The sequence below is a fragment of the Hevea brasiliensis genome, chromosome 7, assembly GCF_030052815.1.
Source record: "Hevea brasiliensis isolate MT/VB/25A 57/8 chromosome 7, ASM3005281v1, whole genome shotgun sequence".
Lineage (NCBI taxonomy): Eukaryota > Viridiplantae > Streptophyta > Magnoliopsida > Malpighiales > Euphorbiaceae > Hevea > Hevea brasiliensis.
In genome coordinates this window covers 95,977,246-95,993,859 of record NC_079499.1, presented here as the reverse complement: position 1 = coordinate 95,993,859, position 16,614 = coordinate 95,977,246, and the positions used below count along the sequence as shown (strand labels likewise).

At 33.8% G+C, this 16,614-nt stretch overlaps 2 protein-coding genes across 2 annotated transcripts; one reads left to right on the top strand and one right to left on the bottom strand.

The window, feature by feature from the left end:
- Positions 1 to 1,403: 1,403 nt before the first annotated feature.
- Positions 1,404 to 4,868, bottom strand: LOC110649360 (BTB/POZ domain-containing protein SR1IP1). The gene is made up of 5 exons (XM_058150214.1): positions 4,461 to 4,868; positions 4,285 to 4,354; positions 3,290 to 3,904; positions 2,667 to 3,206; positions 1,404 to 2,179 (listed from the first exon to the last, which is right to left on the bottom strand). The coding sequence occupies exons 1-5, from the start codon at positions 4,514 to 4,516 to the stop codon at positions 1,643 to 1,645; spliced, it is 1,818 nt and encodes a 605-aa protein (XP_058006197.1). The 5' UTR covers positions 4,517 to 4,868; the 3' UTR covers positions 1,404 to 1,642.
- An 8,799-nt stretch (positions 4,869 to 13,667) lies between these two features.
- LOC110665130 (uncharacterized) lies at positions 13,668 to 15,018 on the top strand. The gene has a single exon (XM_058150213.1). It carries the CDS (start codon positions 13,766 to 13,768, stop codon positions 14,867 to 14,869), a length of 1,104 nt encoding a protein of 367 aa, XP_058006196.1. The 5' UTR covers positions 13,668 to 13,765; the 3' UTR covers positions 14,870 to 15,018.
- Positions 15,019 to 16,614: the final 1,596 nt, after the last annotated feature.

Genomic DNA, 16,614 nt, shown 5'->3' with positions numbered 1-16,614 from the left:
CTCATTTGAAGACTATTGGCAGTCTTTATTTTGCTGCCACTTTATCTGTTAACATAGATAAATTCCAACTACATTCCACTAAGTGTGTTCTTTTATGCTATCCATTTGGTCAAAAAGGATATCTTTTATACAATTTAGCTAATAAATTTGTTTTTGTCTCTTGATATGTTATATTTCTTGAAATGTCTCTCTGTACTCTTCATTATCTTCTTCTTCATTGTCTTCAATATTTCCTACTCCTCCCAATGATTCTATTCCTTCTATATTCCCCATTGTCCCTTCTATTCCTCTTAAGTCACCTAAACAAATCACCAGCATGGCTGCAGGATTTTACATGCTTTGTTGTTCATACCAATTCACAGTCAACAACTTCACAAGACTACAGCTCTCTTTCTTCTTGTTATCCATGTGTTGCCATTAATGACACTTATCTTCTTAATAATTTATATTTTAAAATTAATAATTCTATAAAATATTTAATTTTGTTTATTTTAAATATAATACAAATAAATTTATAAATATTATTATAAAAATATTTATTTTATATTAGAAAATTTTAAACTCATATGAACCTAGTTCCTAAAACTTGACTTTGTCCCAATATTTGGTTGAATCAAATACTCATAAATATCTGACCCATTATCATTTCTATTGTCTCACATTTAGAATTTTCTCAAGTTGATCTAATTTGTCAAATTAATTCAGTGTATAATTAACCACATAGTTTACTTTTGCATCTAATTGAGTCTCCAAACCAAATTTAAGGACCAAATTGACCTTTTATCCGAAGATTTTCTATTGATTGCAATTGACAAGACACACTCCCACTATCATTTTGGAGAAATCCTAAATGTTATGTCGACACTCACCATTTTCCTTTCTTCCTCGTTAGGCTTCCTGGTCAAATTATGTCTTATCTTCACTGCTCCAACACCATCAATCGCCATTAAAACCTCCTACAACCATTGCTTCTTTTCTCACAGTCAATTGTCCGATAAGATTCCATTCACTCACAGGGAAGGACTTTCGAAACTCTTCCATTCTTAAGGTCTCATTACAACCTGGGGCGGAGGGTTGAGACCTGAACGAGGGAGACGAGGCAAAGCATGAGGCGAAAGAGGGAGAGATTGAGAGGAGAACTATGGGGCTTCGGCCTTTGGGCACCATATCGTTGACCGAAAATTAGGGATTGGACTTGGTTTCGGCCTTTTGGGTATTTGGGCACTTGGGCTTGCACTTGTCGCGTGGGCTTGAGGACTTAAGCCTTAAGCCAGCAAACAACAATGTTATGGACTACTGGATTTTAACTTTTTCTTTTTCTCCTCCTGACTACTTCTTGGATTACAGTACTTTAGTTGCAACATTAAATTATGAACTACTTCAGACTTTTTCAGAACATCAAATTGAGTAATTAGCCTTTCAGTCATATATTTTATTGATGATATAAAGACTCAGTGACATTGTTATTTACAAGAATATCACACAAATCGCAGAAGGAGAGATAAAAGGAGAAAATGAAAACAGAGAGCTAGCTAGCTAGCAACCAGTGTTCTCAAGCCTGTCTTAAAAACAAAGCTCCCAAAAAGAAGTAACAGACACTATACTCTCCATGAAGCGCAGAGCTCGATGGTGAACCCATGTTTCAGGATATGGAATGCCGCCGATTCTTGCTGGGTCTTGCCCGAGTCTTGGCAATGGAATTACCCTCAGAACGCACAAAAGGATAAAGCCGTCCAAGCTTTTTGGATACAGAATTTATAAATGATCTTCGAGGCAAAGGAGGTTTATCAGCAGATGGCGAAGTGTTGGACATTGGACTGCCTGTGGCTGACCTGCCACCAGACTTTTCGATTTCCTTCAATCGCATTTTCATTTTTACAAGCTCTATTTTCAGGTCTTCATTCTCTCTCTTTAGTTTGGAGATCTCATCAGAGACAGCATGGATATCAGTGGAGTATAAGTTCACTTTGGAAGGAAGTGCAGGGGAATCACCACCCATTGGATTGCCATTCATGACATCTCGAAGACGCTGTTGCTCGTAGTATAGCACCTGAACCACAGTCTGAACAGGAAGCCGGTCATTTTGGGCAGCATGAGCACAAGCCTCCCTCGACAGCTTCTGACAATCCATCAAACTGCAGACTTTCTTCCTTTCCATGTCACTTAAAGCAGGATGAGCCTACAGAATTATAATTAGACAAGCGCATCAAAAGCAGAAACTTCTCTTGAAGGAAATCCATGAAGATGTAAGAGTGCCACAAATTCAGTTCCCCCATTGAATTTATTCGATATATTTGTATACTAATAGTTAAAAGTCATCAACTTTGCAATACGCTGCATTATACTGAGAACTAAAGTCATATCTACATATAAATTACACAGTTCAATAAATTGAAAAGAACTAAACTGGAATAAGAATAAGTTAATAAAATGCCTTAAGCATCTAAAATTTTTTATGTACAAAAAAATTGCCATTAAGAAGGTGCTATAGGAGATGGTAGCTAATTTTTATATGGGCGGTTGTCAAAAATTAGTATTGATGTTCTGGAAATAAGATTGTTAGAATGATCAAAAGATCCATAATATGAACTGAATAAAATTGAAACATTTTAGGAAGGCATAATTTTGGTACTGCAAATAGAGAGATTACATATAAGACAGTGCACCTTGAGGAAGATGTCTATGGCTCTATACATCCCATCTTCTGTTATCCTTGATTGTTCAGGAATAAGTTCAGCAAGACCAATGAATCTTGAAACAGTTAAATTCCTGTCAGAGGCTATTTCGGCTAGGTAGTTCTCCATCAGCTTCCCAACTCGTTCCGTGTCACTTGGTGGGGGAGAAACATACTCACCATCTGCTTGGTAGCCCAATCGGTTTCCTTCCACTGTGTATTCGAGGTAATTCATCATGATCCTCTGAATTGTATCCACATCAAACAATGTGTCCCCAGTGAATGAATAAGAAGGAATCAAGAGATCATCCAGGGCAGCCTGTCCTAATTGCAAGGCCATCCTCTTCTCCAAATCAAGCCGGCAAGCAACTGTTGTTTCGAGATATATTGCTGCACGTAGCAGCATAGATAGAAAGCTAACTGACAGTACATTCCTCTCCCTTGGCAGAAGACTAACAATTGTCTCTAAAACAACCCTCTTTTCATGCTCTTGTTGAAGTTCAATTTTCTTCCTCCCCTTTCCAAATATTTCCTGCACCAAAATTAACAGTTTTACATGCAAACACACAGGCCATATGATAGAATCAAATTAAGTTTCCAGGTTTAGGATCTCACCAAACCTCGTAGTGATTTCTGTGCATAAAGCATAAGTATGGGACCAAGAGCATATTGTTTGAATCCTCTAGCCATCATTGCAACCAAAACTCTTTGGAAGATATCAATCCTAAGAATAGTTAATTCTTCAGCCCACCAATCAACAATGGGCTTTGGTTGAGACATTGTGGAAGAAAGGATGCCCTCGTTGCCAGTATCAGACCTGCCTGTCATAGAAAATTGGCTTTCCCTGCAGGCCATGAATGCTATTGCATCTATGCATCGACTCACCAATTTTATTTTCTCTGCCAGTGGAAGGAGGTTTTCTGATAGGTGCAAGACAGAAACTGCCCCAGCAAGACTCTTAAGTGCCATTTCGCTCAAGTAGGCTTCAGTTCTTGCCACTAAGTTTCCAACTGCATAATCCTCAGTCATCTCTAGATACTCTGCCACACATCGAAGCAAGGCAATGTTTTCTATACTTATTTCGAAATTTATTCCATAACAGAACTTGGCTGCAAGTTCAAATGCTTCTGCCCCGCCAGGGATATCAGGGGTTTGAATCTCAGAAAGATCGGCATCATTAGATTCAGATACCATTTTCCTTATGTATCCACACTTTGAGACTAAGGGAAACTGCCATGGGAATAGGAGACCAACAAAAATTCTCAATTCAAGCAAATTAAACGGGGACAATAAGGTGAGTTGCAATTAGGCTAAATGATGGACAGTTCTCTAAACATGGAAAATTTAGGCTTAGACATATTCTTGTTAGAAGTATTAGAATTCCACAACTAAAAATACTTTTTCTAGACTTCATCAACCACTACTGAATTCCTGTTGCTTCCTGATTTGATTTGTTGACACAACTAAAAAATAAAAGAAAGGTACCACAGAATATGCTTGTTTTAGACTCGTAGACTTCAATTACTAAAGAAGTTTGTCCCATGAACATTTCTTGCAATTTTAATGATACCTTAAAATGAGAAAGAGGAATCAAGATTAATAAATCCAACCTTATGCAATGAAAAGGAAACTCCTCCAGCAAGAACAGTGACATCGCTGGGGATTTCCTGCGAGAAAATCCTGAAAAAGTTCATGGCGCCATCTCCTTAGTTATACAGGTATCCAGGAGAAAAAGAACAAGACAATATTAAATAAAAACAAGAGGGTAAAGAAAAAAGAAGCAAACCATTCACTGGTTCGCTTCATGGCAGTGGACAGAAGCTCTTTCTTTTTGGAGGACATGTTAGCAGCACTGGTGGGCGCAGTTTCGTTCTAATCAAGCTCCACCACGGCAGAGAAGGAAGGATCTTTATTGGGATCATGTCTCCATCAGGTAGTGACGTAGTGTAATAATGATGAGGCCAAAGTTGCAGAGAGCAATTCTCTTCCTTCTTTTTTTAGCTGGAAATAGTCAGTCCACAAGGTTTTCTGGATTAAGCAGCGAGACCGCAATGTGCTTGCCGATCTATCTTCACTCTTGAGTTCTTTTTTTGTTTCCTTATGACCCTTTTTCAAATTTTAGGCAAGGAGCTTATGGACTTAGCAATAATGGTATTAGAAGCTTAGCCCTCTCATAATTTCTCTAGGGACAAATATTTATCATATCCATTTTCAGCCTCACAAAAATAATAGTGACCGAGTCGTTGAGACGTACCCATTTTAGACCTGTTTTCTTTGGACAAGAGGAGTTGTAAAAGTCTGAAATTGATGGCATTCTGGGTAATAATGTGGCAGGAGGAAGGGTAATTTGTATACATGGAAAGCATATGGTGCGGGCTTCAGAAGCAGGAGTGGATTCTAATAGGATGAGATGGCTGCATGTTCATTGGCGGCAAAGGGTAGGAGTTTCCACGTGGGCTTTATTCCCATCCACAAAAGTCCCCTTTTATTTTCCAGCTTGGAGGATTGGAAAAAATTGAAAGTCCCAGCTTTGTTTAGAAAGTTTTCCAAGGAAATCCTTACTGAGATTAAAACATTCTGGTTAGGAAGATTTTTTTGATCAAATCAATTTTAATTTATTGACGTTAAAATCACTATGAATTTTCACTGATACATTATATCTGATTAATACTGTAGCCAACTCTAAAATGTGAAGTCTCTAATTTAAATTTCAATTAGATTAATTATATTAAAAAATTATTTTGAATTTTCAAAATAAATATTATTTATTATTTTTAAATTTGAGGCGTTACAATAACATAATTTTCAAACTTTGATTTATAATATAAAATTATAAAATTTTAATTTAGTACACATAAATATCTATTTTATTTTTTATTTATAAAAAATTACTATTTAATCTCTATATTTTAATAAAATTAATAATTTAATTTATTTATTTTAAAAAATATACTATTTAGTCCCTTAATTTTTATTTTTTAATTATTTAATCACTCCTCATTTTCCAATTCATCCATGAAGAGCATGAGGGCAACTAGGAGTGTTCAGTTCTAATTCAGCTCGGGGTTTACTTAGGAATCGAAATCAAATCAAAATTTTAATACTGTTTTAGTTCGGTTCCTCATTGTTTCAGTTTCGGTTTCGGTTCTGGTTCGATACGATTCTCGATTCTTCAGTTTCGATTTAGCTCGATGCAGTTTCAATTTGGTTCTCAGTTTTTAAAATAATTTTACGTTATTATTTCCTTAAAAAGTCATACTTGAATTAACATTTAAGTTTTAAATTTAGTTATTAATACATAATATATCATATAATATATCTTTTAGCTATTTCCAAATTATATAATCTTTAACTATAAGGTGCATATATAATTTATGATAAATATATTATATAATATAGTAGTATAAGTATATCATATAATGTACATTTAACTATTTATTAATCATATAATATTTAATTATAAAATATAAATATAATTAGAATATATATATTTATAATTAAGAATTATAAGGTAATTTAATGTATTTATAATTAAAATTATTAAGAAAATATAAAAAATAAAATATAATATTAAGTTGTATTTAATTCATAATTATATATACATATATATATAATTATAATTATATTGAAAGTACATAATACATCTAAAAAAATATAAAAAAATATATGTATAAATTCGATTTTTGATTCGGTTTCGATTTGGTACAATTTCAGTTCAGTTTTAGTTCAATTCCAGTTTACCTCTTAGTGAAGAACTAAAATCGAACTAAAGTATCAAAATAATTTCAATTTGATACGGTTCTTGTCAGTTTGATACGATTCTTCGGTTCGGTTTCCCTAAAAACTATGCATAGCCCTAAGGTCAACCAGCAAGTGATTTGGAAGAGAAGGCAAGGAAAAGAGGTGGGATTAGAGAAGAGTAGGTGACTGAAGATGAATCCCTCTTTGCTTTTGTCATGAATCAAAAATTAAAAAATATATATAAATTTGACAAAAAAAAAAAAGAACAGCGTTGGTTATGTGGGTTTGTGAATTAGATTTGTTATTTGTGTGGATTTGTGAGTTAGAATTGTTTGTTTGGGTAATTTAAGAAAGAGATGTACAAAGATAACGGGAAAGGTAGAGAAGAGAGAAACTGGGTTTCAAGGAACCACCCAACTAACTATGTGATGGACGAGTAGAAGATGATCATTGCATGGGTGACAATGACAAAGGGGATTTCTAGTCTTTGAGCTTGGCTATGGGTATGGACTCTAAGTAAACTGTCGTGTCACATTGATTTGAAACGAGGGGTTTGAATTATATATAAGATTTAGCTAAATTCTATCCCCTTAGTTAATTTTTGGTGTAAAGATAGACCTAATCAATTTTTTTAATATGACATCAGAGTTTATTTTATTCTAATATTTGGTCTGATTAAATCATAAAACTCTTATTGAAATTTAAATTTAAAAATTTAGTCTTGAATATTATTTTATTATTATTAAATTAAAGCTTATTGATACTAACTATATAAATTTGATTGAATATGAACGTACTAAATGTATAGATGTATCAATTGAAATTACACTTGAATTAATTTTTAAATTAAAACGAAATGATTTATCTAAAAAAAATGTTAGTTAATTAATTCATTGGCTAAAATAAATAATAAATCATTAAAAATTTAATTATTGACCTAACAAAATATTAGTCGATCCTAAATTATTCTAATCATTTGTTAATCTCTTTATTCATTTTCTTTATGATTCTAAACTTTAATTTTGGTTAATCAATTTTAATTTTATCATAATTTGTGTACCAATTATCATGCAACATCATGGTCCAGTTGCCAATGCTGATAGACAAAATAGTGGGTCGATCTCAATTGGCAAGCATGATTTTACATCTCAATGTCTCTTTGGGTCCAATATTCAAATAACGTAGCACACAAGTCTAACCGGTCCCATTATTGGTACAATCCAATTTCACCTACTTATAGAGTTTTGTGGCTATTGTCTGCCTTAGCTGCAAGCCCTAACTGGTATCTATCCTTCCATATTGGTATGGTGTTGACCCTTTTGTTGATTAGAGGTTAAGGGTGATGTTCTTTCTCATTATGCCTTATTTCATGCATATTCTTCGGAGCTCATTATCTATATTTTTAGGCAAAACACTTATTTAGGCCTTGAAGTTTATCCCAATTAGTCATATAAATCCTTAAGGTTTTTTCGAAATCTAAATAAGCCCTTGAAATAAAAAAAAAATGAAATAAATCTTTTAAATTTTAAAAGTAGATCAAATAAGCACTTTAAGTTTTAAAAGTAGATATGATTATAACTTGCTTTCAACTCAAATCTAGCCTAAGGCCATGCACAAAATTTTTTTGGTGCACGAGGTCCTCAAAGCTATCTTGTGTATTCGATTTATAAAATCTCAGTGGATATCTGATGTCACGACCCAACCTATGAGCCGGACCGGCACTAGGACCTGGGCCAGCCTAAAGCTCCCGAGGCCCGTAGTAAGCCTTAACTATTCATTTACCCAACTCTAAGGCCCATTTGGGCCCAATTTCAAGAAACCAACCGGACAGAGTCCGGCCATAAAATGGACCTACCAACGGGGAGTTTTTGACTCACTCGACCTGTAAACATAATAAACAATCCATTGGGGAGCTCAGCTCACCCTCCACATACTCATATCATCATAATGATAAATGGGAGCTCAGCTCCCTCATCCAGTCCATCAAACATGCATATAATAATTTTACAGGTCCACAATAATAATTTAGTTTACAGACCCAACTCAAATAAACATTTCTAACACATACGGAAATTCTAGGAGTAAATAAAATTACACAAATGTTGATAAACAACCTGCGAGGAAAGGAAGCAGGTTAACCTAAAAAATATCCTCCTGTGGCCTGGAAAAATATTGAACAGGAGTGAGCGTTCGACTCAGAGAGTAAAATATCAATTTTAACCATAATCTCTATAACTATCTAGTACTAATGCAACCTGTGGAGTGAAATGCAACAGCAACAACATTTTCAACATCAGCAACAACATTTTCACATCATAACATCAAAAAGGTAATTTGGAGCACTCACGCACCCTGTAGCATCAATCATAATATATGGGAGCTGATCCCCTATACAACTCTCTTAAATCCAACCTGGTGCCAGCGAAGAACTCAGCTCGGACTTCCACTTAATAACCAAATCGAGGGTCCCAGCGAAGAACTCAAGCCGTGACTACCCCTCGAAGAATCGGGTCCCAGCGAAGAACTCAAGCCGTGACTACCCGTCCTATCCATAGTCCACACCACATCACACGCACGCCAACGCACGCACACTGCTCCAAATTACCGCAACAACATTCATGGCACTTTAACAGTTATCAATGCAACATAAATCGTGCCTAGAGTTTAACTACATAATTATATGCATATAAGTGATGCATGGGCATGCTGAACATATAATAATATCGAAATTACAATTAAAATTAATATTTTACTCAAAGACTTGACGGTGATCACTGAGGCGGTTGGGCGGAGGAAGAAGGCTGTCCCGGCTCACCTGACAATTTTTTATTACAATCATTTAATAAATTTGACTCAATACAAACAAAGAAAAGACCAAATACGTCCTAAGTCGTGCCGAAAATCCGGCAGAGTCTCCCCTATACCTAGGACCTACCCAACCTGCAAAAGGGCTCAAAACACACTTCTATATTCACTATCCATATGTCCACAACTCAATCCCATCACACAGCCCCTCCTGGGCCCATCAAATCAATCATCCATCACAATATGTAAAATTTCAATTTAGTCCTTATAATTGACCATATTTGCAAAAAACTGCCCAAATCAGCTCTAAAAATTCTAAAACTTTGCCCCGCGGTCCTTAGCAATATTACTAAGCTATTGCAAAAAGAATCATAATTTTCTAAGCTACCACGAATATTTTATGGATTTTTAATCCTATTTAAACACTAGAAAATTACGAAAAAACAAGGTTCGGGTTTACCTTTGCCGATTCCGACTTCGGGAACGAGCTCGGGACGTCTGACAATGGTGGGGTAGCCAAAACCTCGATCCAATTCGGAGACTTTTCCTGTTCGATGCGGAAATTCACAGATCCGGACAACTGTCGAATTTCCGCGAATTGAAGATACCTACACGAAGCCCAATAATAATATATAAAGAATCAAGGGTGTTACATCTGATACATCTTACAACGGATTAATGAATTTTGAAGAAGATGATGAATTCATAGATAAACTTTTAAAACTATTTGACAAAAAATAACTTATCAATATATTTAGAATGTGGCAAATACCTATTGAAAAATTTTGTAAATCAAATATGCAGTATTGTTGATGAGGACTTTGTGTATGAAAAAATTTTCGTACACTGTCTTAACTAGATTTATATTTAAAGCAAATTATAATTCAGTCTCTTTTTATATATTTTTAAAAGTTAAATTATTTATTTGATTTATTTTTAAAGTTTGAAGAGCATAGTTATTTATTAATTAAGGACTTATTTAATTTATCTTTAAAATTTGAAGGGTTTGATCGAACATAAAAATATTTAAATGCTTATTTGACTATTGACCCATAGTTTAAAGGCCAAAATAAGCCTTTTGTCTTATTTTTAATATAGTTTTAGGGATAAATGATTAAAACTAGTAAAAAGGCTTATTTTCACTTTTAAAGTTTGAGTCAATAGTCAAATAAACTCTCAAACTTTTTTAACGTCCAAATAAAATCCTTCAAATCATATATATATATATATATATATATATATATATATTAAATTTTAAAAATGAATTAAATAGTCCCTTAACGGACAAATAAACCCTTCAAATTCAAAAGTATATCAAATAAGCCTTATTTCCAATTCATATCTTTTTTTCATGTTCTACCTCATTTCTTTGTAACTAATTCATTTAGCGATATCTATGAGTTTATATCACTTACTCGCCTTCAAACTCAAAAGGCGAAATTTTTTTTTTCTACATTTCACATCTCTATTCTCCCCAAATCATGAATTCATCCACCTCCGCCACATGTCCTTATTACCCTCCACTGATAACAGTCAATCCCCACCAATTGAAGATAGTGACCTTCTAACTCTCTAATCCAACGAATACAAATTGGAATACTACTTAAGATCCATTTTGAAACTTGGATCCAAAGACTCAAACACAAATTAACCCCCACATGCTCACTAAAGAAACATTTTCCAAAATTCAATACCTAACTTCTGAACTATGATTGATTTCTCTCACATTTTTAGTATGTATTATTCTTTTAACACTATTACTGACATAGAAAAGAGAAGATGATAGCAATAATGATGAAAAATAATATTATAATAAGTACTCAATAAAGGCCTAATTATTAAAAAATAGGATTACTAGTATATGCTTTAAGAGTTAAAATAGGTCATTTGTCTTAAAATTATTTTTAAAAATAATACATTTGAATTTTATGAAAAAGAATTTTTGTTTGGTGAAATTGATGCATGTATAATGATTTTTCATAATGGTAAATGAACGGTTATGGAAAAATTATTGTATGTACATTAATTTCAATAGTATTGATGCTGCGATTTCTAGAGACGGTGGTTATCAAAATATGTAAATCGTGCAAAAAGAAAGAATGCGTGAGGATGATTGATTTTTGGTAACTACTCAGATACTCAAGTTAATGATTGTGTTTTCAAAACTTATTTAAGAATGATGAAATTCTAGTTATCGGAATGCATACCTTTTTCCTTATGATTCTCCATCTTTGGTAAGTCTATTTTAAATCATTACCTAATATCATTTTCTGCAAGGTTTTAGGTGTAGATATTATCTTTTTTCTTGTTAGCTTATCTTCTGCTTAATTATCCTCAATTTAAACCTGGTGAGTCGCTTAAATCATCAACTTGTATTACTTCTAATATTTCCTGTTTTGCTTGAATTATTTCAACAGTCAGCGACCTAGTTAATAAGCCAGGTGATATTTCGCTAGGTTCTCCTTTGCTTGGCTTGTTGTTGCTTAGTTTTGCAATTCCTCGGTTTATTTGATGGCCAGTGATATCAGATGGTTATGGAAAAATTATTGTATGTTGACGGATTTCAGGACATAATTTTTAGGGGAAGAGTTTTATGAAATGATGAAAGATATTTCATTACCCAATTCTTCCTATGAATCCAGAATAAAAATGTATACTTTGTGACAAAAGGAAACAACAAATTCCCAACAACATAGTAATAAGGTATGATTGAAGTGGGAAGAACTAGTCATTAGAAATGCAAAAAATGACGGGCATAATAAGAAAATGGCCCTATATGCCGCAGAGCAGCCGAAAGTCATAATAAGTTGTAGACATGGGGTGTGGCCTATGTACACGGTAGAATTGATATGATTGTGCATGTGAAGTGGGGGCACACAACCACAGGAAAAAAACACAGAAAATCGTGAAATTTGGAGCAAAAGACTTTTGTATGTAGACATATATTACACAACCAAAGCAATAATTTTGGGGCAGTGTTGTTATCCATGTACAGCAGCAGAGACCTCTAGAGTCTAGAGTTTAGGGAACAGTACCTTGCATAAATTTCACATCCAAAAAAAGTTGCTACTCTGAGCGCTTGTCACCTCATTTCTGCAGCATCTGTCTCCATTTTCAGTCGGACTATGTATGCAACTTCAACCACACAAGATGCTGAAAGATCTCCATTCAGGCAAGCACCATGTATAACTCCGCTGGAATCGTCCTTTCCTAGGCAATACCGTAAGAATCTGTACTAATCAAGGCACCCTTTTGTCGCAGGGAAATTATTTTCCTAAAAAATATTATTTCAATTTTTTATGGTTAGAAAAATTAATCAATTTAAAGTATCTTCATTGTCAAAGTTTACAAAATTGTTCGATCTTTTTTTTTTATTTTTAAAAATGTAAAAAAAAAAAATAAATATTTAAGTTAAAATTTTTTTTTATCAGTTGTGAAATTATTATTATTTTTAACTTTCTTTAAAAAAAAAAAAAGGTAAGTCGAATGATGCATGGGAGGAGTTCAGTGTTGATGGACTGGGCTAGGGAATTTTTCAAATGACACTTTTAGGTTTTAGGGGCCTCACATTAAGCCCAATCTAAACTATTATTAATATTTATTTTTTTTAATCTAATTGTTTTGCGGATTATAATAATTAAAATTGATTTGTATGATTATTTTATGTTTTTATTATCATATTAGGCTTTATCATATTAGTTTCATCCAAATATCTCAAAAAAAAAAAAATTCTATTAGCTGCAGATAAGTTCATCCAAGAGAGATAATCAGTAGAATTTGATCGTCAACAAAGTTCCGAGATTAAACAGCAAAAGAAAATTTTCTACACAAATTTTACCAAAATCACTTAAAAAAGGCCATAAAGGAAGAAGAATGAGATACTGCCAAGTAAGTAAGTGACTGAGTAATATATTTTTAACAATTAAATTAAGTCAAGCTAAAAAGTAGTTTTCACAACCAAAGAAATCCCATAGCCAAGAGAAGTGTCATCAAATTAGATCCATGTAAACATTAATCTAGGATGCTAAAAAAATCATATTTTGTACTCTATTTCCACAGTAAAAATAAAAAATAAAAATGAAAGATAACAGTTACTTGCATAAAGCATCCTTTCCCGCTTGAGGGCCGGCCTCTATGATCAGTACATATGCGAACATCGGGAAGCAAACGATTAAAGATTCCAGTATTTCTCCTATTGCGATCTCAAAGTTGGTTATTTTTTTCACAATTAGTAGAGGTTTTCTTCCTTGTGTTGTTGAGGCGGACTCTTTCAGTTGTGCCAATTGCTTTCTTCTCCTGTCCTTAGGTTCCATTACTTAGAAACTGAAGGCTGTCATTCAGAACATTAAGAGTTATCTGTCTGATTATATTTTGATCATTGTTAAATTTTTTTTTCCTAGATCAGCTAACATGTTAATAGGATCGGGTAGTCTTGGTGATTAAGTTAGTGACTAATTATTATGATTAATTTAATCCCAATATTAACATGTTAGCCCACCTATTCGCTACGCAGTCTGCTCTCGCTAACCAAACATTGCAAAAGCCATGTCCATCCTATCCTTTTTCATCTTCTTCGTTTTCGTGGGTATCATCCCTTCAATAGCCGGAAAGTCTCACACCATCCATTTCCGGTCCCCTAATCTCTATCCAGAGGGCCTTGCCTACGACCCATCGGCCCAACACTTCATCGTTGGCTCCTTACGCGACCGTACTATCCACGCCGTATCCGATGCGGGCGTCGTCGAAATTCTCATCTCCGATCCCTCCCTCCCTCCAAACGCCAGCTTTGTGGGCCTGGCAGTAGATTCGGTCAATAACCGTCTTCTTGCGGTTATCCACTCCTTAGCCCCACTCCCCCCCTTCAACGCCCTCGCCGCTTACGACCTCCGCACCCGCCAACGCCTTTTTCTCTCCCTCTTACCCGACGGCGACGTCACCACCACCGATCGCTCCGTCGCCAATGCCGTGACGGTCGATTTTAAGGGAAACGCATATGTCACCAATTCGTTGGGCAACTCTGAAGGAAACTTCATCTGGAAAGTGAACGCTCAAGGAGAGGCGTCCATTTTCTCGAGATCTCCAATTTTCAATCAGTACCCCGTGGACCGAAACGCACCGTTTAGCAACAGCGGTCTCAACGGGATTGCTTACGTCAGCAAGGGGTATCTACTGGTGGTGCAATCCAACACAGGGAGAATGTTCAAGGTGGATGTGGAGGATGGCACGGCGAGGACAGTGTTGTTGAACGAGGATTTAAATTTGGCAGATGGGGTCGCAATCCGAAGAGACGGCGTGGTTTTGGTGGTGACCCCGGTTAAGGATAGCAAGCTATGGTTCTTGAAAAGCGATGATAGTTGGGGAGAGGGAGTGGTTTATGACAAAATTGACCTTGATGCAGAGAGGTTCCCAACATCAGTTGCAGTGGGGAGAGAGGATAGGGCATACGTGGTATATGGGAGAGTGATGGAGGGTATAATGGGAAAGGGAGGGAGTGAATGGTTTGATATAGAGGAAGTGAAGTCAGTAAGGGAGAGTAAGGAGGAGAATGTTTGGGTTTTCGTCTTGCTTGGATTCGGTTTGGCTTATTTTTTCTTCTGGAGATTTCAGATGAAGCAGCTTGTGAAAAATGTGGATAAGAAAACCAATTAAATGTTGCATCTTAAAAACTGAACTTGTGGTAGTACACTCACATGAGTATGATTTCAGTTTATGCTCTTGTTTTAATTTAATTTTATATTTTAAGAAATGTATTTCACTTACATGTGTTTGAAGATGCAGGATATCTCCACTTAGAAAGACATTTTTCTTTTTTCGTTTTTATTTTATTTTCAAAAATCCTAAAAGTAGCTTATTATTTAGATTGATATTGTAGAGGTTTATTTTCAAAATTGAGTTCGAGATGTTAATTTTATTTTTTAAAATATATTTATAATTTTTTATTTAAATTATTTAAATATTATCAGAAGCTTGAATGAATGGGAGTACGAATATATGCCAATTTTATGTGTAATATAAGTGCTATTTTGAAGTATGATAATAACTCATAATGTTAATAATAAGAGCATCATAAATTGAGTAAAAAAGCCTTAAAGGTGTAACGAACGCATTCAAGTTTTCTTTTCTTTGGATTTAGTGTTCTTAGTGGAGGGGTATTTCCTAATCTTTGCCGTTTAGCGGTAGCTTTTGCCCCTTCTGGGTAGGGGTGGCCTTCCCCTTCCTATCCAAATGTGGATTTTTCTCTCTAACCCTTGGGTGGTTTGTGTATGATTATTTTTTGAATTGTTTTGCAAGTTGGAGCTTCATGGTTGAGGGTGTATATTTGAACCTGCTATGTTATATTGGTGTTTTGTGATCTACGAGAAAGGGATGTATCGGGGACATTTACTGTGAAAACTTAATATTTTATTTATTTATTTTAATTAGTTAATAATATTTTAATATATTTATAAAAAAAATATTTTATTAAATGACCTATTGATTTAATTATATATATATATATATTATTTTTGAAAATAAATATATATTTATAATCTAAAAACCTAGTTAAATAATAACTCTTATCACAATTTTAGACCTAATGAAACTCTTAAAATATATATACTTTAATTATCTCTTTCTGTTAAACTGTGCTCTCAAAAACTCATTTATTTCATTCTTTTTCTATCAAATACTCCAAACAGGTATTTTCATCATATTATATATATATATATTCTGATGTGGACAGAAAATCTCTAAATTCTTATTTCTCTATTCACCACTTTGGATTCTGTTTTCAAGGTAAAAATTGCCTTTCTTTGTTCAATAATGGGTGAATTTGATTTTTATTTTCTTTCCTTGAATTATTACAGCTACTCTAAAAATTCATTTGTTTTTCTTTGACTATTGATATTTAATTGGGTTGATCATGATTACTGTGAGACATATATATATATTTTGTTATATTAATTTTTTTTATATATTTAATGGGTCTGTCATATTAATTTAGTTGATCAAATTTTTATTATATTTTGGATATGTAGGAGATTCGAATATTCAATCTATCAGCTGAAAATTTTCTCTCTTTTATTGAATTTAACTATTGTTTTAGAGGTTCTAGGTGAGTGGTAATTATAGTACGTGACACCATTTTAATCCATTTTAAAATTTCTTAACATTAAATTTGTTATTAATTGAAATTTTAAATTAATATTTTAATAATTATTTTATATGTGATTTTCTAGAGTTTTATTTTATTATTGAATTTTACTTTAATTTTGATTAAATAATTAATTTTATCAATTATCTCTGCATTAGAGCCATTACAATTCCGAGAACAGGCTTTTAATGCCTTTATATTGATTGATATCTAACTATAAAATTTACTAATGTGTTACACTAAATTAATTTAAGATTGA